General features: G+C 40.0%; 2 protein-coding genes and 1 long non-coding RNA gene across 6 annotated transcripts; all 3 read left to right on the top strand.

The window, feature by feature from the left end:
* Window positions 1-859: 859 nt before the first annotated feature.
* slc38a2 (solute carrier family 38 member 2) lies at window positions 860-8,328 on the top strand. The gene is made up of 16 exons (XM_056748667.1): window positions 860-1,151; window positions 2,234-2,338; window positions 2,429-2,513; window positions 2,595-2,710; window positions 3,376-3,449; window positions 3,532-3,624; window positions 3,707-3,782; window positions 4,161-4,243; window positions 4,332-4,390; window positions 4,501-4,644; window positions 4,724-4,803; window positions 5,188-5,288; window positions 6,086-6,210; window positions 6,296-6,440; window positions 6,531-6,628; window positions 6,717-8,328. The coding sequence occupies exons 2-16, from the start codon at window positions 2,235-2,237 to the stop codon at window positions 6,828-6,830; spliced, it is 1,497 nt and encodes a 498-aa protein (XP_056604645.1). The 5' UTR covers window positions 860-1,151; window position 2,234; the 3' UTR covers window positions 6,831-8,328.
* Window positions 8,329-8,934: 606 nt separating this feature from the next.
* scaf11 (SR-related CTD-associated factor 11) lies at window positions 8,935-17,301 on the top strand. Of its 3 annotated transcripts, none has more exons than XM_056748815.1 (15): window positions 8,935-9,356; window positions 9,717-9,777; window positions 10,913-11,046; window positions 11,447-11,524; window positions 11,603-11,682; window positions 11,770-11,843; window positions 12,134-12,168; window positions 12,274-12,374; window positions 12,480-12,596; window positions 12,793-12,866; window positions 12,963-15,488; window positions 15,704-16,026; window positions 16,102-16,275; window positions 16,360-16,479; window positions 16,554-17,301. In XM_056748815.1, exons 2-15 carry the CDS (start codon window positions 9,756-9,758, stop codon window positions 16,662-16,664), a joined length of 3,969 nt encoding a protein of 1,322 aa, XP_056604793.1. In that variant the 5' UTR covers window positions 8,935-9,356; window positions 9,717-9,755; the 3' UTR covers window positions 16,665-17,301. The 3 variants fall into 3 exon arrangements, with proteins under 3 accessions (XP_056604793.1, XP_056604794.1, XP_056604792.1); XM_056748816.1 differs by having other exon boundaries at window positions 8,938-9,356; window positions 16,099-16,275; window positions 16,363-16,479; XM_056748814.1 differs by having other exon boundaries at window positions 8,940-9,356; window positions 16,099-16,275.
* Window positions 17,302-19,739: 2,438 nt separating this feature from the next.
* LOC130420639 (uncharacterized) lies at window positions 19,740-24,720 on the top strand. 2 transcript variants are annotated; one of them, XR_008906678.1, is made up of 4 exons: window positions 19,740-19,867; window positions 20,388-20,614; window positions 20,696-22,894; window positions 23,127-24,720. It is a non-coding gene; the product is annotated as an uncharacterized LOC130420639 (long non-coding RNA). The 2 variants fall into 2 exon arrangements; XR_008906679.1 differs by having other exon boundaries at window positions 19,756-19,867; window positions 20,364-20,614.
* Window positions 24,721-25,024: the final 304 nt, after the last annotated feature.

Below are 25,024 nucleotides of genomic sequence, written 5' to 3'. Positions count from 1 at the left end.
TGTGTGGAGACAGAAAAATGCTTTTGTTGATCCAGTCTTACCTATGGAGTCGGGGCGTTCCTGGGGCCCCGCGGCCTTGTTTCAATAGGTCACACATTCCATATCCTTGTTCCTTTGTACTCGGTGCGGCACCGGCTGCGAACTTCAGCCTAGAGGATGCGGTGACTTGTAATCCAGGGGTAAACCGCTATCGGCCCAGGTCCCGTTCTGCCCGGCTCCGCCTCCACCGGGGGATTTGGCCGATCGGGGGTGCCATAGAACTTCTGTGTGAAGGTGCTCAGGCGAGTGATTTGGTTAAGTTATGCTGAGAGGAAAAGAAACAACATACTGAACTTGCTTTTCTTGTCTGCAATGACCCAAAGCAGAGCTCAGTTGTGCTTTATGTGTTCTCAGTCTGATATACTCCAGTTAAAACAAATATGATCTTTTTATCACAACAATAGGTTTTTTCTAGACAACAATGAGATTAAACAAGATTAAACAACATAAAGTGTGATTTTTCAGATGTTTGTCCTTCATAGCACAGATCATTTTATCATTAGACTATTTGATGAGATATGAGGTTCATATTCTCTAACACTGGCAAATGTTTGAAAGTTAAGATTTTGAGGTCTTTTCAGCAAAAATAAGTATTCTTAAAGGTAGAAGATTAAGCTAAAGTCTCCATTTGCTCTAACAGATGTACAGGAGAAACAACTGAGACATTAAAGAGTTGTTGAAGAATTGAATGGACAGAAGAAGACTGTGAAAGCAGTCTCTCTGGTCTTGAAGTTTGTAAATGCTCTTCCTCAGGCTCCACCCTCATGGCTGATGCAACTCAGCCAGTGAGTGTATAAAACCTGCATTGAGCAGCAGCACACTGAAGAATCTCATTCTGGGACGCGCCCAGAGGACATCTGCTTTAACCTTCAACATTTAAATATTATCATAAAAAAAGTGTTGAGTTTATCACTACTACATTATTTATATTTCTCGTTTATTTGCTTGATCCTTTATTTAATATATATTTAAACCTGTACATTAAGAAGGATAAATCAATTGATCACTACTGTAATTGATCACTGGAAAATTCCGCACGGCTGGGAGGATTTTGCCCATTTTTTTCCGATCACACAGAAACTGAAGAAACGGATTTGTGTTTGATTCTCGAGGTAAAATGTCATGCCGGTTCGGCAGTATTCGTTTCTCTCCGTATGTCACACTGCTGTTTTTACTAAATTACACTCGTATTTATTTCGTGTCATTCATTTGCTCGTTCACATTGGCTTTGTTTGTTTATCTATTTATTGTCAGTTTTGGTATTGTCTGTCTCGAGCTGTATGTCGTCGGCTTTGAGTCTATGGGTGTTTCATCATCTCATTTCAAACACATCCGTTTAAAAGGAACAGAACGTCAGAATGTTACATTTGTTGCCGATTCACTTGATCTCGTACATTCGATGATAATCCCGCCTGCACATTTCCGGTTTAATCTTTAATTTGAATAATTCATTCATCACACACATTACATGCTTCCGTGTTAATGGTTAATAAATAACTCGTTGTAAATATTTCAATAGTAAACCGGCCTCAGATTATAGTGAAAAGTGTTATTTAGCTTCTTTGTTTATTTATTTATGTTCTTTTGATGTCTTCGTGGAATGCGTGGGCGTCTGCTAGAAACTGAGCATCTCTCTTCAGGTCCTTAAGATTATATCCCGTTCTTCATTATTTGACTTAATATATTTATTCTTCCGTTTTATAAACTGCAGTATGGCCGTTTTTATTCATTTATAAAGTCTAATCAGATAAGATACAGATAAAATGTCGATTTAAACGTCTAGGCTATATAAAGTCTATAAATAAATAAAAGTTAATCTTTGTTTATAGATATGAAGCATCGTTTTGTTCTGAATGTTAAAGTATTGTCTGGTGAAAAATGGGTCGGTATTAATAGTTGATGACGGTGCTGCTGTAGGTACCAGTTTGTAATTTTCCACTCTGCTCCGACCGGTCACGTGACCACACAGTGTCTGATGGCGTTGAGGCGCGGCCGCACTCGCTAATCCATACGGGGACGCGCGTGATTTACTCAGTAAAGGGAGCGCGCATTGACAGTTGTCAGTCTACAGCAGAGATAGAAAACAAGACTTTCTAGAGTACGACTAAAGACAGTAATGAAATTAGATGTTACTTACAACAATGTCTAATATCCAAATTCTTATAAAATAAACGGAATAATGTTTGTGTTTCAGAATGAACAAAACCCCTACAGAAATGCATCACTTCAATGCACCAGACATGGACAGTAGCAGCTCCAACAGCAATGACTACTTTCCAACCAAAGTCCCTCTCAACGGGTAAATCCTGCACACAAGTTTGCTGTAAATCGCCGTAAATCAACAAATCATCTGATATCTGAAATTAAATGTGAATTAATGTGGTTACAGTCTACAGTACAGCGACATTGATGCCGAAAGCCAGAACTTCCTTGCTGATCATCACCTTGGCAAGAAGAAATTTGAAGATGAATATGTAAGTGGTTCATCTGGTCTGAGTAATTTAATCGGATTCTTGAACGTGTCCGTCTAAATCCGTCTCTTCCTTTTGGTTTAGAGTCCCGGCTCGGCGACGTTTGGAATGTCAGTGTTTAATCTGGGTAATGCCATCATGGGAAGCGGGATACTGGGGCTTGCTTATGCCATGGCCAACACTGGCATCGCCCTGTTTGTGTGAGTATTGACACGATATGAGTCAAAAAATGTACAGTATCTTTCTTTATATATATATATGTCACCTAATTTATATGAAGAGTTTAAGCAGAGAATTAAGGAGCTTTTAGTACACATGTTTATACTGTTAATGTGTCCAGCAATTTGCCCCATATTCTCTTGTGTCTACATCTATAAGACTATAGGAATGTCTGCTTAGTGTTTACAAACAAAGCTGCGTGTGCGTGTGTTAATCCAATGCCAAGCGTGCCGGGGTGTCCTCGGTTACATAAAGGTATTGGGTTTTCCATGAAATCCGTCTGGAGGTAATTGGAGGGAAAACGATTAACGCAGGAATTCAATAGGGATGCTGTTAAGCATGTGAGATGGAAATGTACTGAAGGTCAGGCAGGTTATGAAGGGTTCAGTCTGGTTCACGTGAGCGGATGATGGATCAAATGACTGTGAGAATATAATCACATCTAATCCATTGTCCCGCTCGTCTGTGTGTGTGAGTCGTGCTGATAGTGTCCATGTGACTAACATGACTTTAACATTGTCTAAGTCACTTTCTTGGTCCTATCTTTAATCGACATATAGTATTATTGACTTTGAATGTTTTGTGCTGGAACTGGTGCTCGAGTTTATAAACACTTTTTTAATAATTCTGCTGTCTGTGTTTGTAGGATCTTGCTGGTAGCTGTTGCCATCTTCTCATTATATTCAGTCCACCTGCTGCTCAAAACAGCCAATGAAGGAGGTGAATGTCTTACTGTGTTACTGTGTTTCTATTTTAAATGTGATGGCATGAGTTTTAATGCTCTGTCTCTCTCTCTCTCCAGGGTCTCTGGTCTATGAACAGCTGGGGTATAAAGCTTTCGGGATGCCTGGCAAACTGGCGGCCTCTTGCTCCATCACCATGCAGAACTTTGGAGGTAAAACCAGACTCCATAGACAACTGTTTTTTTGGTTTAGTTTAAGGAACTAAAAATGACATGAAATCCGTTTTAACCCCAGCTATGGCGAGCTACCTCTACATCGTGAAGTACGAACTGCCGATCGTCATCAAGGCCTTTCTGGGCGCAGCTGATAGGTGAGATTTTGTGTTGTGACGCTCGAAGACGAAGTACGAGCTGTGCGGGGGTCTGAATGCATGTCGTTGTTGTGCTGGTTTGTTTTGAAGCTGTGCTCAGAACAGTGTGAGCGTTTCATTGTACAGCTGTCCGGCCGGGGGTAACGGGGGGTTCGAGTCCGAGGCAGCGATTTAGAGTTTTGTGCCAGTGATCTAATACAACAAACACTGACATCAAAGATTCAGACCCCCACGTGGAGTTCAGGGCACAAACCACATGAAACACGGCCTCGTATACAGTCGAAATACCACACACGTAGAAAACAAGATGTGTGAGAACAGATGTGTACGATTTTCAGGAAAACACATTTATGTGAGATTTTATTTTGTGTTTTGCAGTTCATGGTACACTAATGGAGATTATCTGGTGCTGATCGTCACCGCCGTCATCATTTTACCTCTCTCACTACTGAAAAACTTGGGTACGTGTTGCTCGAAAACTCATTATTTTTAAACATGAAAATGATGTGGGGTTTGTTGTGATGGTCATGGTTTGAAATTTGGTTTCAGGTTACCTCGGGTACACGAGTGGCTTCTCTTTGTTGTGTATGGTGTTCTTCGTCATTGTGGTGAGTTCATAAACACGGATTGGTTTAATGCGGGGTGAGGGGCTGGTTTACTGCAAATGCAGATTAAATTCATGTCCATTGTTTGTCTAACGGATCATGTTGTTCTTCAGGTGATATACAAGAAGTTCCAGATCCCGTGTCCTCTGCCTGAAGACTTCCTTAACATCAGTGAACCAGTGAATGCCTCGGAGTCTCATCATAACACCACAGAGGACACAAGCTGCAAACCGAAATACTTTGTCTTCAACTCACAGGTAAGAGAAGTTACATTTGCATGTCTCAGATTTGCATTTGAGTTGCATGTGTGTCTAACGGCGGGTGTTTTTTCCTCAGACTGTGTATGCCGTGCCAATTCTGACCTTCGCGTTTGTCTGCCACCCGGCCATTCTGCCTATGTACGAGGAACTTAAAGAGTGAGTAAAACCCACAAAAAACATACAGTACACATACATATTTATATTCAGTGATCAAACACCAGACATGACCAAATGCTTGAGTATACTTCAGTATTTACTATAGTTACCGGCCATTTCTAGTTGTTTACCAAATTAATCTGATTACTGAAAATTGTAGCATACTTTCTTAATGTATATTACAGTATTTTGTATTGTGTGTGTACTTTAATATTTACTATGGTAGGGTTCAAACACACTATTACCCAGTAATACCCACTTTACTAAAGTAAATACTCAAGTATGCTGCTTTTTTTAATGCGCGACAGTCATTGAAATGTGTTTTTCCCTTTTGTTACATGTTTGATAAAGAAATAAACAAACTCATTCTGTTTGTGTTCATAGTCGTTCAAGAAAGAAGATGCAGAATGTGGCAAATGTGTCATTCATGGGGATGTTTGTTATGTATCTGCTGGCTGCTCTGTTTGGATATCTGACCTTCAACGGTGAGCATTTTAACACACACACACACACACACTGACCATAGGGGTAATGAGTTGAACAAATTGTATATTTTATCCCCTAACCCAAACCCCTAAACCTAAAGATTGTAGAAAACGTTTTACATTTTTAGATTTTCAAAAATTATCGTTCTGGACAATTTATAAGCTTTTGTGCCCATGTGGACTTCAATGTTGGTCCCCACAGTGACACGTGTCCCCATGAGTTGGTGTGCATTCAGGTTTAAACCAAGCCCACACACACACATTGTGTTGGATAAGGTAGACTTCAGGACAGGGTTGAGAAACACTATGACGCAGGTAAAGTTCCTAGAGAGGGCGTGTTTGTCATCACAGGAGGTGTGTCCTATGAAACGCTCTGATTGGTCAGTTATACATCTCAGAACCATTCAGCTGTTTGTTTTGGCTTGATTTCTTTAAAGATGGGAAAATGTTATATAACATAAATTTCTCAATCTTTGTGTTCCCCTGATGGAAAAGTAAACATTTTGATGAGAGGACAGCTGTTCCAGGGCTGTGGGCAAAGTTTTATTTGTCAAATGTTTAACAAACGGCACTACAATACAATGACATGTGTTTTTATACAAACCCACCACTAAAAAGACTTCCTAAAATCACAATGACATAAATATGTAATGTAGTGTAGATTTAAAGAGTGTTTTGAACACAAATAAATTGAATTGAAAACTCTTGAAATCTTCTCCGTGTGAAATAACTAAATAAATCACTAGTTTTTACTTTTATGCAGTAGTCTAATGTTATGATTTTGTTGTATTTTACAGAGGCTGTTGAGCCCGAGCTCTTGCACACTTATTCCAGGGTGTACCAAGCCGACGTGGTGCTTCTGATCGTGCGTTTGGCTGTTCTGATTGCTGTCACCTTGACTGTGCCTGTTGTTCTTTTCCCTGTGAGTATTTCACTTCGTTTACACTGATTTATCATGCAAAGAATTAAATTGACAACGTGCTGAACAAAACCTTTGTGTGTTTTAGATTCGAACCTCCGTCAACCAGCTTATAGGCGCGTCGAAAGACTTCAGCTGGGCACGGCACATCGCCATTACAGTCGCCCTCCTCGTCTCCGTCAACATACTGGTCATCTTCGCCCCCACCATCAGAGACATTTTTGGATTCATTGGTAGGTGCAGGCAGGATGTGATGTCATCTATAGCGTGTACAGCTATATGTGTGTGCGTGTGTGTGACCCAGATGTTGTGTCCGTCTGCAGGTGCGTCTGCTGCCGCTATGCTGATCTTCATCCTGCCCTCTGCCTTCTACATCAAACTGGTGAAGAAAGAGTCTATGAAGTCTGTCCAGAAGATCGGGGTAAGACAAGACGCAAATGATGTAACCTAAACTCTGAAAACGGCTGGAAATGACGCTAATATAATGATATAATATGTCTTTCCTGCAGGCGACTTTGTTTCTGATCATGGGCATCCTCGTGATGATCGGCAGCATGACTTTAATAATCCTGGACTGGATCCACAACGCCGGAGCTTCAGAGAACAATGGCGATGGACACTAGTGGGCGTGTCCACCGTGATGGACAGGCAGATGGGGCGGAGACACACCGCAAAAACTGCGATTTAAAAACTAGAGAAGCTGCTCCTTTTATCAGCGTGGAGCAAAAACAAACATACCATTCTGAAAGAATGTTCTGAACTCTGTACAGTATCCTGTTAGACCACACAGATGGTAATCCCCTTTATTGTCGTGCTTTATTCTTTGATTTTGTTTTCTTTGCGTGTTGTAGTTTTGATACTGTTGGATTCTGGTGGTACGTCACACAAGAGTGTGAAACATTTGCCACATTCAGGTTGAGCATTTCGTACTCTCGACCAAACCGTATTAATCTCATGATCGTCATTGAACATCCGTCTGTACTGCAACATATATATCGATGTTTGTATGTGGAAGAGCACTTAACCTTCGGCGATTGTGAAGATGTCCTTTTGCACATTTTCAGTGTGCTTTGAGAACGTTTCTTACGTTAATAATGTCTGACGCGAGTCACCTGCTGTTTAAGTCTACCACTGAAAAAATATTCATCCGTAGTTGTTTGTTGCAGAGCAACTGCACCTTTTTACTGTAAACTTATTTAAAATCCGAGCAATTGGTACTTTTAGGTCGAAATTAAATCCAGCCCTGTTTATTATTTTATTCACTTGCCAGGTTTCATCGGTGAACCATATGCAAAAGAGAAAAACCTTTGAATGTCTCTGTAGTCCAAATATATTCAAAATGCAACTTCACATGTAAAACAACTTCGCATTTGAGCTAAGCTGCATGGACTGTATGTTTCAAGTTCATCTTTAGACAAATAATGTCATTTTCAGCTGCAGTCTTTAAAAATGAATTTTCACATTACACAGGCGATTCGTGTTGGACTTACATACGGGGATGAACAATTTCAGTGGTTTATTTGACTAACCATTTCAGTGTTTGCCATCGGCAGCTTAGACTTACACCCTAAATGAAAGAGAGGACGTTGTGTTTTCACTGGTCACACCTCACTGTGCTTCCAAAACCTCAAGTGTCATCCAACCTGTTACTCTCCATCATTTATTTATGATAATACACCAATGTTATGTAATTTAATCTATTTTACTATATTTATAAATTGTACATATGTGTATATAGCACAAATTGAAGTGTATATTTGCTGTTGCTCATTGTTTTTTCAATTTTGCTCAATATGTTTGAAATATGAATTTGCTTTAAAACTCTAGTGTTCTCAAATATCACTCAGTGTGTCGGGCCAAAGGAAAGGGTCCCCTATATCTGATCGGTCCGTTCTCAACAGGGTGTAAATTTGAGAGGTTTCTCTTGGCTTGTTTTAGCTCTTGGATCGGACCCGAAACACACACACCTTTAACACTACTACTTAAATACTGTACTAGGACCTGCGAGGGGTGAAACACTCCTCATGTACAAGAGGCCATTCCTGCAAATGCTACGCTCTTGTTTCAATGAAACACTGTATATCATGTAATTAATGTCAAATAAAGGTCCACCATAACCCATCCATCTGTCATTTCTCATTTGTAAAGATGAACTATTTTCATGTTAAAAAAGTCTTCTCCGTTCCGTCAATATAAAAGCATCCTCCAAAATTCCCTCAAAGCAGACTCATTAGCAGACATAAAATCTACTTTATTAATTTATTCACTCATTGGCCAGGTGTTGCTTGAAAAATTACATTATATTTGTTTCTGATATTCAGCCTACTTTTTATGCACCAAAACACTGTAACCCACGATGTATTGTACAAATCCTCACCAAAAAAAATCAATATTTAATGTTCCTGTAATGCTGGAGGACCTTTTTCAAATCAAATTTTTATAATAATGTATTGTAAAGGAAGAGATTTTTTTGCCGTTTTATAGGTCATAAAATAAATATATAGAATTATACATGGTTTAAAGGGAAAAATCTTGGATTTGTGATGCGTAAAAAATTGAAAAATTATAGGACACAATATTTTAGAATGAACGTTCGTACTGTTTTTGTGTAAATCATTTTATGATGCTTCAAATATTAAAAAAAATGGACAAACAGTATTTTATGCGAATCCTTATAATAGTTGTTGTTTTTCGTCTTTTTTTGTTAAACAACAAATCCGTTAAATATTTGTGTTCATACAAATTCATAGTAAACATTGAATCCGTTAAACATTTTAGTTGTCCAACAACAAAACTTATGAAAAAAGCCTCAAGAGGATTTACGAATGACATTAGCACTCCCTGGTGGACGTTTTGTAACTGCAGCAGCATTACCTCGCATCAGCCCTTCGACCGACTTTTATTTCTGTGAACTTCGTTCCCGGCGTGATGACGCAGGAAGTCTCCCGGCATGCCCCGCTGCAGCGCCTACCCACGGTGAAGAGGTGAAACTGCACCCTCTGACCCACATGTGGCCGGACGGCTTTAAATCTACAGCTAATACACGCGCGAGCTCTCATGAAAGTGCACGAAAAGTGCGTGTTTTTGCGCTGAGGAGCGTGACGTGTGTTTTTATATGACCTGAGGCCCGTGGCGGAAAGCGCGCGGAGGTGAGTGTGTGTTGATGACAGCAGATGCTAACACTACTAGCCGCGTCACACTCATAAACAACAGTCTAAACTAACAAACACTACGTGTAAACATGTTTACTGATCATTTATTATCTTTCTCTGTGTAATACTTTTGTACACTATGTACACGAGATGGACTTTAAACGAGTATAAAGTGTTCTAAACACCTCTGTTACCTCAGACTGCTAATGAACAACTCAAACTTCAGCTGTTCTGTTCGAGAGTAAATAAAGCGACTGAAATGCCGCAACAGAGCTACACAATTATTTATGTACTTTTATTATGTCTGAAATGTGGTTATAATGTTATGTTGAGATTTCTTTGAACGTGTTGCTACAGTGAATCTGGGCTCAGAGCAGCTGTGACCCGGGGCCAAAGATGCGAGAGGGGCCAGGAAAGGGTGAGTGGGTCTTGACTTTCATCTGTTCCCGAAAGAAAGAAAGAAAAATTAAGGATGAGATTTCTTTATTGCTCACGTATTTCTCCAAGATATCAGTGAGATTAAATGGAGACCAAATTGAAACTTTTGTTAAAAGCCCCATTCGCACGGGATTACTATAACCTGGGGACCTCTGGTCGTTTGTAATAATTGCTTAGGTTGTCTGAGATCTTAATCCCGTGCGAATCGCCCATGTCTGTAATTTGGTAAGTAAAAATTCCCCGACAAATTACCTACCATATCTTGATGTACACAGAGGTCTTTTGAAAATATAAATCCCTTGCGAATCGGCATCTCTGTGATTTGGTGGGGTCATATATAATTTTTCAAGGTTTGTCCTCTGTTTGCGAATAATGGAAGCTGTTTTGATATTAATTTGTTTGCCGAGTCAATTCCAAACTGTTGTTTTGACCGGAAGTTTCCCGTTTATTTATTTATCATGGAAACTCTGTAATATTGTTAGTATTTGAGACCCGTGATCACAAACCGGACAGAAGACAACCGCGGGTCTCAAATGCCGACAGGTACGGTCATATATCATTAAACACCATACAACAATAGCCAAAAGACCTATACGTAAAGCCTTGCCTAAACATCCAGGAAATATGTAAATTTGAGGAAAATCACATGCTTCACTTATCCCGTGCAAATGTGCCACGGGATAATCTCAGATAGTTATTCTGAAAAAAAGAGTCAGAAATCTTACAAATGTCTTTGTCATTAGACTTTCAGAAGAGGATTGTCAAGTCTGTGATCAAAAGTCAATATTATTGAAGATCACAATAGGAACTCAAACATTTCTCATCAAATCCAGAGTATTTTACCTATTTTACAATCTACATTCATCTCACACCTTCATACTCGGTTTCATCAATTACACTCTCATTTGATTCTGTTTTTTTTTCTCCTGGGAAATAACAGGAGAAACACCCGAGACATAAGTTGATACTTGCATGAAATAAAACTCCTTCAGATCTCCTGAACTTTAAAAGAAAGACCTTTGAGCAATAATTTTTCCTCTGTCTTTGTGAATTTGTTCTCAGTATCTATGGTTATTTCAGATGTTTTCTTTTTTGTAACATTTATGTGTTTTCAGATGGACAGAGTTCGGAGGATGAGGCAGCCCAGCGCTGTCCTATATGTCTGAACCGACCCAGACGGGCAGATAGAGCGGTACCAGACTGCTGCACACATGTCTATTGCTCTGCCTGTATTCTTCGCTGGGCGCAGGTCAGGTTTTCACTACTTATCTGTCAAATCTAACATGCATACACATAAAGCAGGTAATGTGATACTTATATATTAATGTTTACAGATCATGGTGACATTATAAAATATGTCATTCCTGACATTTGTTTATTGGGGCTGCACATTATATCAGAATTATCCAAATATCGCAATTGTGCATATCGCAATGATTTGCGAGAACTGAATGCTTTCATATACTTCCAAAAGTTATGTATAGACAAAGCCAGGCATGATGTGCTATCATGTGTGGAAACATTTATTATATAATTTTTTAATTTAAATAAAGAGTTTTAGATATAAAGTAACATAGTTCAAATTATTCAACTGTGAAGAACATTTCAGAGGTGTTTAGATTTGTAATGTTGTGTGTTATGGTATGCAGATGGTTCAGTCCTGCCCAGTGGATCGCAGACCCTTCAGTGTGATCTACCTGCAGGGCTTCTCGCAGCACTGCATTAAGGTCAGATGCCCTTCTGATGTTCTGTAATGGGCTTGAAGGATTCTTGATGAAACTGAGTTCAGAATCTCTGTCTTTCAGCTTCCTGTGAAAGTGTCCAAGCTGTCAGAGCCGCACGTGTGCAGTCGTCAAGATGCTCAGAGGATGTGTCATATCTCTGTGTAAGTGCCGTCACACTTGAGCTCGAGTTTGTTTTACAGCTCACTCTTCTATCTGAATATTTCTGCAATTGTTTTTGTCGCTCGCAGGGACGAGACGGAAGAAACCAAGAGAATGGAAGAGAAAAGAGTTGATGGCAAACAGAAACGCCACATTCGAAAACGTATGTATTATTGACTCGGTTATTGTTTTGTTTAAGGTGATTGTGTGTGGTTATGTACGAGTGTTATCAATTATTTAGTGTTTTTAGTATAAACTAGGTTAAAATTGAACTTCTCTAAATTAATAAATGTATATATCTAGATCGTCTTGGTCTCTGTGCTTATTTTGATATGTTTAGATAAAGTTTAGGATGAGAGGTTTTAAGGGCATCTTGTTTAAGAGAGCAGCTGAAGTAGATCTTTCCAGAGAATTAACAATATTACAAATTAAAGATTTGTAACTCTTCAACAGGTGACTCTGACAAATTTGTGCATAAAAACAGAAAGGTAAGTCCTGCACTTCAGTTTATTTCTGTGTTTGCTTCCTGAAATCAGTTAAACAGAAAATGTTGAGCCCTAACGTATAATCTGTTGTGTTCATTTCACATTAAGATGAGCGGAGACTCCTGCCGCGCTCTTCTGCGCTCTCAGCATGTTCACTCATCACTGCCCAGCCCCCAGGGGGTGTCGGTCGGTACTGTGACTCATATCATGTAAGCGCACACTGGCCCAATGCTTTTGCAAGAGTTCTCTGTGTTTTGATTTGCAGGTGAACAGTGTCTGTTTGGTACATGTTAGTTTTGTGTTATTTGTTGTAGAACTGAATCTGTTGAGGTTTGTGAGGAGTTGCCGGATGACGTCCAGTGGAGCAGATTAGAGCGGAAACCGCGGTGGTTACCAGCCTTTGCACCTGCCATCTCTACAGGTGTTCTGAGGTGAGGAGCACGTTTTAAAAATGCTGAGTTTCATCTCAAGAGTTACATCCAAAACAATAACAGTGCATTCAAAGCTGTATGTTTTATCAGCACATGCATTCTCTCCAATATTGAGTCTTGCTCTACCAGTTGGGCAACAGGAACTATCATGCGAAATTACAAAGAAAAGCAAGCTAACACTTACAAACTTTTTTAGAGGGTCCCTGCAATCACACCTGCTCCTGTCAGCTGTCTCTTCGTCTCTCAGTCTTCTGCTCTCAGAACATTCAGGTGAGAGATCCAAAACTTTTCAAAATACCAAGACATGATTGAATTTAAGGTCGTACAGTCCTCACATACCTTGTGATTTTGTTCTGTGTTCCTCAGTTCTTTATGGCAGAGTTTGTGCAGTCACATGTCCCAAAGGTGGGGAGAGAAAGGGAACCAGAGGTTCAAAGAGCTCTGCAAAGCCAACAGAAGCTGTCGCGACAAGACGCTCCTCTCGGCACACTCGCACAGAATCTGAGGATACTGCAGGCGAACAGTCCCAGGCCACAGATTCAGATGCGTCCTCTTCCACCAACCATTCAACAACACCGCAAACAGCAAACGATAGCCATGCTTCTACAAGCAGAGACCAGCAAGGAAACAATCAGAGGACAAAGAAAAGAGGTCGTGCAAAAAAAACCTCTCCGGTGGAAAGACATGAGGAGGAGGAGGAGGAACAGGAAGCAGAGCCTGAGAATCATGATGAGGAAGCAGTATCAAAGAAAGAAGAATCAGAGGAAACGGAAGGAGACCAGGAACCAAAAGAAGCTCAGAGATCTCATCATGCCGACAGTGACCCCCAACCAACAGATCCAGAGCAGAAGATCGAGGAGGAGAATGAGAAGAGTTCCGATGAGCATGGGAAGAGTTCCGATGAGGATGAGAAGAGTTCTGATGAGCATGGGAAGAGTTCTGATGAGCATGGGAAGAGTTCTGATGAGCATGCGAAGAGTTCTGATGAGCATGGGAAGAGTTCTGATGAGCATGCGAAGAGTTCTGATGAGCATGGGAAGAGTTCTGATGAGCATGAGAAGAGTTCTGATGAGCATGCGAAGAGTTCTGATGAGCATGAGAAGAGTTCTGATGAGCATGAAAATAGTTCTGATGAGAATGAGAAGAGCTCCGATGAGAATGAACAGATTTCCCCTGATGTTAATCAACATGAAGAAGAAACAAACACATCTGAGGAAGAGGTCAGTATGAATTCTGATGAACATGAAGACAATCAATCACTTTCACATGGTGACATGTTGGAAAACAAACCAATAGTGGGAAAATGTGATGAAAACCAAGAAGAACCATTGAATGTTTCCCCAGTAAAGGAAGACGGTGTACCTCTTTCCTGTGTGGAGCCCAAGTCTGCTTGTCAAAATGATGAATCTGTCAGTGTGGAACCAACAGCTGAGCTTTCATCTGACACTTCAAACATCATCACTGAACTCAAACACAAGTTTGACATCTCAACAGAGAAAACTGATGCCGATCTCAAGCAGGAGTCCTCCAGTGTTCCACCTGTTGAGGATCAGAGCACCTATCCATCAGATCAACAGCTCCCATTGGACACCAAGGCAAGTAGCCCTCAAGACAACACTGACCTCATTCCCATGGAGTGTGATTCACCTCCGTCTGAGACTGAAGTCAATGCTGCAGGTGAGAAAGATGCTAACGTTCCTCAAATAACCAGTCAAGGCCCTACACCTGACCCCAAAACTGATTCCTGTAAAGACCTAAAAGATTCAGACAAAAAGGAGGGACGAGCACGCAGGTCTCGATTTCACTCATCTACGACAACCTGGTCTCCCAGCAGGGAGTCTAGAAACGAAGGGTCGCACAGGTCAAGATCTCGAGACCGAAGCAGCAAGACCCGATCCACGTCGAGTAGCCGCGAGCAACGAGAAGATGAGCAAGACTGTAAGCGCAACCACAGTCGTAGCAGAGAACGCAGTCGTAGCAGAGAACGCAGTCGTAGCAGAGAACGCAGTCGTAGCAGAGAACGCAGTCGTAGTAAAGAGCGCAGTCGTAGTAAAGAGCGCAGTCGTAGTAAAGAGCGCAGTCGTAGTAAAGAGCGCAGTCGTAGTAAAGAACGCAGTCGTAGTAAAGAGCGCAGTCGTAAGCAACGCAGCCGTTCAAGATCTAAAACCAGAAACCAGGGCAACTGCAGGAGCCCATCTCAGGAGCGCTTGGACAACACTGTGCACTCCCCTCACAAGAGAGAATCATGGGGTGGGGACGGATGGCGGAGCAGAGGAGGTGGGAGAGGTTTTCGCAATTCCAACTGGAGAAACGAATCCGAGAAGCCCAGTAATTTCTCAGCGAGAGAATCCATCTCTTCTAACAACGGTAACTTCAACGAGGCGTCGCCGGACCGGGGCAGGAGTGAGAACCCAGATTGGGTGAGGGAGAGGGAGAGGACTTTTGCGGATGCTGATACAAGAGGGCGTGAGGCGAGACGAGAAGAAAACACAAGCGATCCTCCTGCAGAGTCCTATTCAAGAGGTGGCTGGAACATGGATCAGGGGCAGCGTTCTGCCGGGCGTGGCAGAGGTGCACACTGGTCATCCAGCCAGAAGGGGGATCCCGCAGATAATTGGAGGCAACGTAATTCTTTCTCAGGGACATCTAATAACATAGATTCATACAGTCGCTTTAATGAGAACCGAGCCGGAGTGAAGAGGAAAGAGCCTGAGGGCTCTGACATGGCGATGGATCGTTCAGGGTGGTCTTCGGCATCGAGCTGGGCCGTGCGTCGTACTCTTCCTGCTGATGTGCAGAGCTACTACTCACGCAGGGACAGAGGGGGCGCCAGCAACGTCTGGAACAAAAAAGAGGATGAGCAAAGTGCATCAGGCCCCTCGAAACAAGCAGGTCGGTCTTCATCTCAAAATTGAATCGCTGATATTTGTAAGCAAGAGTGAATCTTGCTAAATTTTCACATTGCATCTTTTATATTATGATATGAAATATCAACTGGTCATGTGTTTGACAGATTTTGACAGATTTTTGTTTGCAAAAGAGTGATGTGGTGATGTTTTAGGAGGTTTTATATTAAATAACACAAGGGCATTTCTGTCACATTTCAGATCCACCTCAGAATCCGACAAACGCCCCCCTGCAAACTGAGGCTGTGCCCCAACCCCTGCCCACCCTGATGCCCCCTCAGCTTGGCATGCTGGGGGTCTTACGTTACCCCATGCCATCTCTTTTACCCAGACCTCCAGTTCCCGGCCTTCAGCCTGCTCAGTTTAGCATGCCACCACAAGTCCCAGTTCATCTGCACCCGGCCGGACCTCTCCTTCAGGTCCAGTCCATCGCTGTGCAGGGTCTGCCACCACCACCCCCACCACCTCCACCTGTGCAGCAGGGGGGATTCACTGCTGTGCCCGCTGAAAACTACGCATCTCAGGTAGCTATGCCTCAGTATAGAATGACTTGCGAGTACCAGAGCATTGTTTTAAATAACATGTGTGTTTTACAGCAGGTGATGCCTAATTTCTCAGTCCCGGGCAAAGCTTCCTTCAAACCCATGCCAACCAAAGCAGGTACAGCCGTGCCTCAACATGCAGGGACCCTCAGTGTGGCTCAGCCATCCTCCACCACCCCCCAGCCTTCATCTCACAGCAAAGCCCATCCTGATAGTTCAAAGAAAGAGAAGGTCAGGGTTCACTTTTATATAAACAGCTGCTTTTCTAACTACCAGTGAACTGACACACTAAAAATAATTATTCTTTTCACAAAGAAGATGCAGATTCAGGAGCGTGCCATCAATGAGGTCAAAGCCGCAATTAAGCCATATTATCAAAGGAATGAAATAAACAAGGAGGAATATAAGGAGATTGTACGCAAAGCGGTGGAAAAGGTACGTTCTGCTATTTTAATATAATTTTAATGTAGTTTTTCAAATAATCTTCACTTGATGTGTTTTTCTTTCAGGTGTGTCACAGCAAGAGCGGAGATGTGAATGCAGATAAGGTGGCCAACCTGGTGAAGGCGTATGTGGACAAATACAAACGCATTCGCAAAAGCAAATCAGAGAAGAGCTAAAACTCGCTGCTCTGCGGAATGCACAAGTGCAATTTCAGGTGTCACTGACTGGATCTCTTAACATATTTACATAACCAGAATGAAGATTTTTCTAGAGATTACATATTTTGTTTAATTTGGATTTGATATAGTGCAAATGCCCTTTATTGGATTGTGTCTCATAGGTGTGTGTGTGGGGGGGCTGTAAAATGGGGAGGGTTAAGGGTTTGTTATGGTGTTCCTTTAATTTCAATTTCCCTTTAAGTTTAAAGTAGCAAAGAGAACGAGTAATCAAAGCAAATGATTAAGTGGTACTACTGGACCTGCCCTCTCTCTCTTTCTCCCCCTCTGTCTCTTTCTTACTCTCTTTTTTCTCAGTAGTCATCCTATTGACATAATGAGATGATTTTCTCTTTAGAAGCATCAAATGAATCTGGAATATATGTGCGTTAGCTATATTATTCCCTGCAGATAGCTGAATGTGTGTATTTGAGTGTGTGTGTGATTAATTCATAACCCTGCGTGAAAAAACACGGGTAGTTTGTCTCTGAGCTAAGCAGATTTTTTGTCATATGCAGGTTGAAGTCTTTAATCTGTTCATGCAGTTGAATCACTGTGTATGTTTACCCTCCTTAAATAAACCAGCTTCTGTATACGGTCCTGTGTCAGCTCACTGAAACTTCTGCATGTGTTTAGCAATGCAAATCAGATGGATCTAAAAACCGAGATGATGAGCTTGCAAGAGAATATTATAATTCTCAAATGATCAGATAAACCTGTTAAAGTTCTTGTTATCTTTTTAACACATGGTTTTTTTTATTTGCTAAATTGCACTTGAGCCGAAGACGGACAATTGTTTCAGTTTATGACATTTTGATCTTAATTAGAATATGTGTTTTGAACTATTAAACACTTTTAAACAAGGAAATGCTTACATGTGAATTCATGTATATGGGTTAAATATTTATGTTATTTTGACTAAACACTTTAGATAAAAAATATTACATTTCATAAGGTTTTTAAGTACAATGTCATACTATAAGGTAAAGTATATAATGCATACACTGAAACCTCTGTTCGCAAAGACACTTTGGATGTGTCCATTATGAGCTCTACCAATGAAGAGATGAGTTCATTAAGAGTTACATTACATTGGTAAAACATACAAAATGCGGGGTGTTGGTTTGCCTATAGGATCGGGAAACACTTCTTGCATCAATGCAAAATTAAGTTCACACAAGAGTAGATGAAATAGGTTGAAGCAATTCACGCAAGTCACCACAGTAGGGCGCCATTCAGTTTATAGCCTCTGTCTCGAATTTATTAAAACCAAACAAATTAAAAGACAGGGAGCACATAAATAATACATTATAGTATTGCCCTCATGAATCAAAACAAACTAACTGCAGTTTGAGTGATATTGATTGGAATGCACAATAAAAAACGAGATTTGTAAACGTTTAAAAAACGAGATTCATTTATGACTCTTCATATATATATATATATATATATATATAGTTATTAATATAATATAATACAATATAATATTAAGTATATATTGTTATTTGCATTGTTTATTGATGTTTTAAAAAGGTATTTGAAAGAATAGCCTATATATATACAAATTATTTTAATACTGGACAAAGTAGTCACTACGTTAAAAAAAATGCGCGGCTTTTTAATTAATGTTTCTCCTCTGAGTGTCGTTATAGCTAAATCGCGGTGGAGTGCTGTAATAGAGACTTATCACCACAGGAGGGCGCACTTAGTTAAGTTCCTTTTTGTGTATTTTTTGTTTGTTAGTTATTTATTAATACTGAACACGACTTTAAATTATGTAATCAAAGAAATGGAATAATTCATAAAGTGTTATTATTTTGCTCACAGGTCTGTACATGGTCACTTGAACAGTTTTTTGATAGGATTTAACACTATTTGATAAACAAATCTTATTACTGAACAAAGTGATCACAGAATTATAAAATACATTTGTATTTTTATGAAATTAAATCTTTGTAAAATAACTATTCTCTGGATGTTATTAAAGGGTACAGCGGGGTGCATGACACAAGTGACCACTGGTCTCTTTTCTCTCGTTTCTTTCATTTATCAAAAGATATAACACACAGTTATTATTGTGCATGGTTGACTAACATTTTGAATAGCCAAATATATACATAGAGAAAATATCTAATAAAGATTATTTTATTACTGGAGTAATAAAATGGAGTAATAAAGTAGTCACTGAGTTAAAAGAATGTGTTGCAAATTAATTCGATGCAAAAATGTATTTGTTAAAGGTTTCTCTGGGTGTCGTTACAGCTTAATCTAGGTTCAGTGGCGCAATGGAGAGCCATGACCACAGGAGGGCGCACTTTAGAAATCCTGAATTTTTTGTTATTAAAGAAATGGAATATAATTCATACGTAAAAAGTGTTTTTTTATTTTGCTCACAGTTCTCATGTATGAATACTCAATTAAGGATTTTTTTATGATTTAACGAGAAACATTTGTTAAAAAATGCATTGTTAAATAAATAAAAGTCTAATTACGAGATTTGTAAATGTCATAGCCAAAAGCAATCAGTGGTGTTTTTTATCTTTGTTAGTAACAAATTAAGACTGAACACTACAATTCAAGATTGTTAACATTGTTCAATTGACAATGTAATAAAATTCAAACGAAGAATAAATAAAAAATAAAATAACATGTTTTATTGTTTCGAGGTATCTCTAGAAAATTGATTTTTAAAGTTTAAATTTAGATTAGATAGATTTGTCAAATAAATGAGTTATGTTATATGTATATACAATTGTTAAAATGTATTGCTAAATAAAGTAATGTAAATGTATTAATGTCCACTTCAAGTCCTCTAACATTTGAGTTCGCTGGTTCATGACCAGTTTTTTTCAGCATGAATTAAAAGCGGATTTGATGAGAAAACAATTTGGCTTTAGACCCTGAGTAAGGCAAAATGATACAAATGAAAATAAAGGTTAAGAAACGCTGGAGAATTTATTTTATACAAATGCTGATATACTAATTGTCCACAGGAGGGCGCTGCCTGTTTCATTACCCTTCTTGACAAACTGTTTACACGTGTTTCACCTAAAGAGGGATGTTTTGATTTTTATGAACTGTTTATCCTGCAGATGACGATCCTCTGTACAGCATCAGCACCAATCAAACTTAGATAAAGACCAGAAATGACCAGCAAGCCACCTGTAAGTAACTTTACTGTTAACTTTACTTTATTTATTGTGTAAAATGAAGAGCATGTGTTACCTAGTGGTCTTCCATAGACTAATGACTTCAAAATGTGATCTTATGCTAAACAGCAACATACAGGAATGTATTCACTATAATATTTGGTGATGCAACATTCTCAGTATTCACTGAGGTCAGGGAAGACATTTTTTGGGGTAAAATTAAAAATATACGCATGTGCTCAACTACACAGTGTCCATGAGCATGTGTTTGACTCTTAATAAGCTAAATATATCTAAAGCGGCCATATCATAGATTTCTGTTCATTATTGCTGCTTCTGAGATTTGCATATATCATGTCACTATCTTTCTACTTAAATTAATCAATTAAATCAGTTTTATTTTGTCTTATTCTGTAAGAATTTCACATTCAGTTTAATGTTAGACAACAGGTAAATGTTAATTGTGATATTTCATAAAATCCGGTATTAATTCTATATATATTTCTAACAGGTATTGTTTTTGTGTGATCCTCAGAATCCATAAGGATATCAGGAAGACAGTGGACCTCTGTCAGAAAGTGGAGGCAGCAGGTGTGTCGTGGATTACGGTTCACGGTCGTACAGCTGATGAGAGGCACCAGGCCGTTCACTACGATGCCATTAAGTCCATCAAGAGCAGCCTGTCCATCCCCGTCATCGCCAACGGAGACATCAAGAACATGCAGGACGTTGAGTCCACCCGTGACCTCACAGGCGTGGATGGTGCGTGTGCGGTGCTTGACATCTGATCCAGTCTGATGTAGGCATTTCTCATCTGATGTGCTGTTGTTTGAACTCTTGCAGGTGTGATGGCTGCCCGTGGGTTGCTGGCCAATCCTGCCATGTTCGCAGGGTTTGAGGAGACCCCGCTTCAGTGTGTTTGGGACTGGGTAGACGTTGCTTAAATAAACCAGTGCTGTTTATGATTAATATGTATACACTGTTATGTCTAGACAAATTGGTATGCAGCATTTGTAGTGCCTTTAAAATACTTAATCAATTCATCCGGCATGACCATCTTGTCTCTAAAGCCAGTGTATTGTAGGTGTATGGCTTTGAAAATGTATGTATTTAGTAAGTGCTTTTATCCAATAGTTCGTGTTTACATTTAATAAATTAGCAGACGCTATAAGCAAAATGACTTTAAAAGAGCCTTTAAAGGGATAGTTCATACCCAAAATGAAAATTAAGGTCATCATTTACTTATCCTTAGATTGTTTCATAATTGTATAAATTACTTTGTTCTGATGAACACAGAGAAAGATATTTGGAAGAATGTTAGCAGTTTACAGTTGAGGAACATCATTGACTACCATGGTAGGAAAAATTAAATGGTAGTCAAAGGTACCCAAGAACCCCAGTTTGTTTTCCTAAATTAATGGAAATGTCAAATTTTCTGTGCAACAAAACAGAAAAATACACAATCATTTTTTTCTACTATGGTAGTGAATGATTTCCCCGAACTAAAAATTGCTGACATTCTTCCAAATATATTTCTCGGTGATCTACAGAACATAGAAATTTAGGTTTGAAACAACCTGAGTGTGAGTAAAGTATGATAGGATTTTCCATTTTGGGTGAAGTGTCCCTTTAACATTATATCTGAAGTGATTTGTAAGTGATATTCCAAAAACCAGAGGCTCGTGGGTTTAAGTCTCTGGTAATAGTCATATGACTTAGAAGGGAAAACAGTTATTAAGATTTAATGTATCTGTTAATATTCTCTGGGAACTCGGGGTGGAGACGCACTCCAACATCTCCCCGTTTTTTCAGTTCCACTCCTGCCTTCACTTGTGGGACATCTATCCTGCCCTGATTGGTCGATTGTCAGCGTTCTTACCTCTGATTCAATGCTGGTGTGTGTCGGTTTGGTCTCTCTGCCCCTTTTTGGGACATAAGTCTGATCTTTTGGATCCAGATATTCTGGTATTCACGCCATCCGGCCTTCATGTGCAGGTCAGCCTGGCCTCGTAGCCACAAAGAAAGGCTGAATTAAATGTGGTGGTACTTCAGCAGGTAGTAGTATATTCTCATATGTTTGTATGAATCTAGTCAATGTAGTCTAGCCCCTATATGATGTAAGACACATGTTGGCAGAAACATTTTGGACATTTCATAAAAATTTACCCTGGAAGTTGGAAAATCCAACTGCAGTTCATGGTGGTGTAATTGTTTGGTGGTATGGAAGGTTTGGTGGTCCAAAAAATTAGGCTGGAGTTGATTATATACGTTTCTCAGACATAAAGTATAGACCTATATAATTAGTTTTTCACAGTATATAAGCATTGTTGCAAACATCTACTGGGAGGCTGTAAGTTACCAGAAGTTTTTGTAGCCTGCAGTGACCAGTGGTCTGGTGGTAATGTGCTCTTATCCCTGGCTTTGTAGCTCAGGGTTCAAATCCAGCTTTGGGTGATCTCTCACATCTCTTATGTGGTCCAGGTATGTGTAAAAAAAGATAAAATTACCAGGAGATTTGATTCTGACATGCAGAGTCCTGTGGCTGAGGGGTAAGAATCACTGGGTTTGGATTTGGTAGTTGTGGTTTCAAGGCTTACTTTGTGTTATTGCTCACATTTCATGTGTTTCAGGTTTCAATAACAAGGATAAAATTACCAGGAGGACTCCTTCAGTCATGCAGTGCCCAATGGCTCAGTGTTAAGGAACACTACTCTAAGATCAAGAGGTCTGGGGTTTGAGACCAGATATAGACCTGCATCTGAAGGCTGGGTTCACTAAGAGTGGAGGAGATGACCATTGGTGGCGGAGGAGACGACCAGCGGTGGCGGAGGAGACGACCAGCGGTGGCGGAGGAGACGACCAGCGGTGGCGGAGGAGACGACCAGCGGTGGCGGAGGAGACGACCAGCGGTGGCGGAGGAGACGACCAGCGGTGGCGGAGGAGACGACCAGCGGTGGCGGAGGAGACGACCAGCGGTGGCGGAGGAGACGACCAGCGGTGGCGGAGGAGACGACCAGCGGAAAATGCACTCCATAAATTGGGGTTTTTATTAATGTTACTTTTTGTTGTAGCGGGTAGCTATAAGCCAGTTCCAAGGAACTGTTAAGTATTTTTGTAAAATTTGGGTAAAATTTTGGCTTCTGGTGTATAACCCCCTGTGCCTGCACTCTTGAACCTCGGGGGAGACACGCTCCAACGTCTCCCCCTTTCACGGTTTGGGTATCTTCTCACGCCCTCCAGTCTTCATGTCTTCATGTCTTGCTTCTTCCTTCAGGCTGGGATTTGGTTCCTTGTTCCTGCTTGATCTGTTTCCTGTGGTGATTCCAGTCATGCGCTGCCTTTGAACCCTAGACCTTCTGATCTAGTTCCAGTGCTCTTCCAACTGAGCCATTGGGTCCTTCACATATGTGACAGTTCTCCGGGCGTATTTATCTTTTTTTTAAACAAGTTGCGCATAAGAGATGTGATTGAACATTTTGAGTGTCTGAGCCAAGGATTGAACCTGTTATCACTTGGTTAAGTCTCAGAACTTGTACCCCTCAGCCACTGGGCCCTGAATGTTATACACAGTTCTCCGGGCGTATTTATCTTTTTTTTTAAACGAGATGCGCACAAGAGATGCGATTGAACAATTAAAGTGTCAGTGACCAGCCTTGAACCCTTGACTTCATGTTCTCATTGTAAGTGCTCATCCTCCAGAGCCACCGTGCAAGGGACGCTTGTAACAGTTCTCCATGCGGATATATCTGTTATTCTTTAAACCAAGACTGAACAGGAGAGACATAAAGTGTCAGAGCCTGGGATTTAACTCAAGACCATTTGCACTAGTGTCAGCGCTCATATCGCTGAGCCATTGAGCCGAACTCAATTGTGTAGTTCTGATTTAACTGAACTGACTTTTTAAGATGAGGTCTTAAAAACTGCTGGATTTGTCTAATGCAATGTCAAGGCTTAAAACAGTGAGATTTGAACCAAGACCATTTAAACCCTGAGTTGTTGAGTTTGCAAAGGTTTGATATGATTTTCTCTGGGTTCTTTGTTTTCTGTGTATTTTCTGTAGAGTTTTGAATGAGATTTAAAGACTTTCAGGTAAGAAAGGCAAGTTTAACCCCCTGAGCCAATGTGTTTTTAGTATGTGTTTGAAAGTCAAAGAACCCAGAACAAATCCAAAGTTTTATATTTAGAAAACAGAACATCCAACCCCTAAACCATCAAACTCAATACTTGGGTAATGTTTTTTTTAAGTAATGGTGCGTAAAAGCAGTGTGATATCAACCAAGATGTTTAAGAAAAGGAATGAAGCTGTCAAACTCTGAATCAATGAATTTGTGATAACTGATATGGTTGTTGATATTCAAATAAGACTTTCAAGTTCAAGCCCAGTGAATTTGCACTAGATCAACATGGATTATGGGTATTTATATGACAGTTTTTTACTTTAAAGCATAAAAATAAAACACTAACCCTTTCTCCAAACAGGTAGTGGTCTAGGTTTTGTTTAAACCAGTTACTTTGCATTGGCACCTATTGTATTATTGTTGCCTAATCACTTTGTAAATCGCTTTGGATTAAAGTGTCTGCTTAAATGACAATTGACACAAATCACCATACAGGCCTGTTCATATAATAAATGTAAAGATGATGCGATTTAACCCACACTTCAAAGTATGAAAGACAAGCATTCTTCCGAGATGTTTAATTAACACAACATTTAGTTTGTGATTTGTATTCAAGTATGAACAACCTCAGGATGCAAGTATATACTTTTTTTCCCACCTTTAAATCTGTCAGAATGAATAATTTACTGGAACGATTCATAGATTTTATAGAATTTTTTAACTTTAATTTTTAAAATCAGAGAATAACAGCTTTATTTCACGTCAAAAAATTTGCTATAAAAATGAGAAAACTTTATATAAAATAAAATGTTGGTGGTATACGGTTTGTACAGTGTTTATTTCACACCCGAAATTCTCCAATCAGTGAATCCTAGAGCATTTGTGTAGAGTTTATTTCCCACTGAAACACCTGAAGTTTATTAGTCTTGATTTTCAGCTGTCCATGACGGCCCGGGCATGTGTGAGTTAGATCAGAGGTTATGAAGTCTGAGGGAAGATTGAGCCCTTTTTATTTTGCAACACAAACAGATGAATGCTTTTTTATGAAGTGTGC

This window comes from Triplophysa dalaica, chromosome 5 (assembly GCF_015846415.1).
Source record: "Triplophysa dalaica isolate WHDGS20190420 chromosome 5, ASM1584641v1, whole genome shotgun sequence".
Taxonomy (NCBI): domain Eukaryota; kingdom Metazoa; phylum Chordata; class Actinopteri; order Cypriniformes; family Nemacheilidae; genus Triplophysa; species Triplophysa dalaica.
Note: the sequence above shows the minus strand (reverse complement) of the source record. Positions and strands in the feature narration are given on the sequence as shown.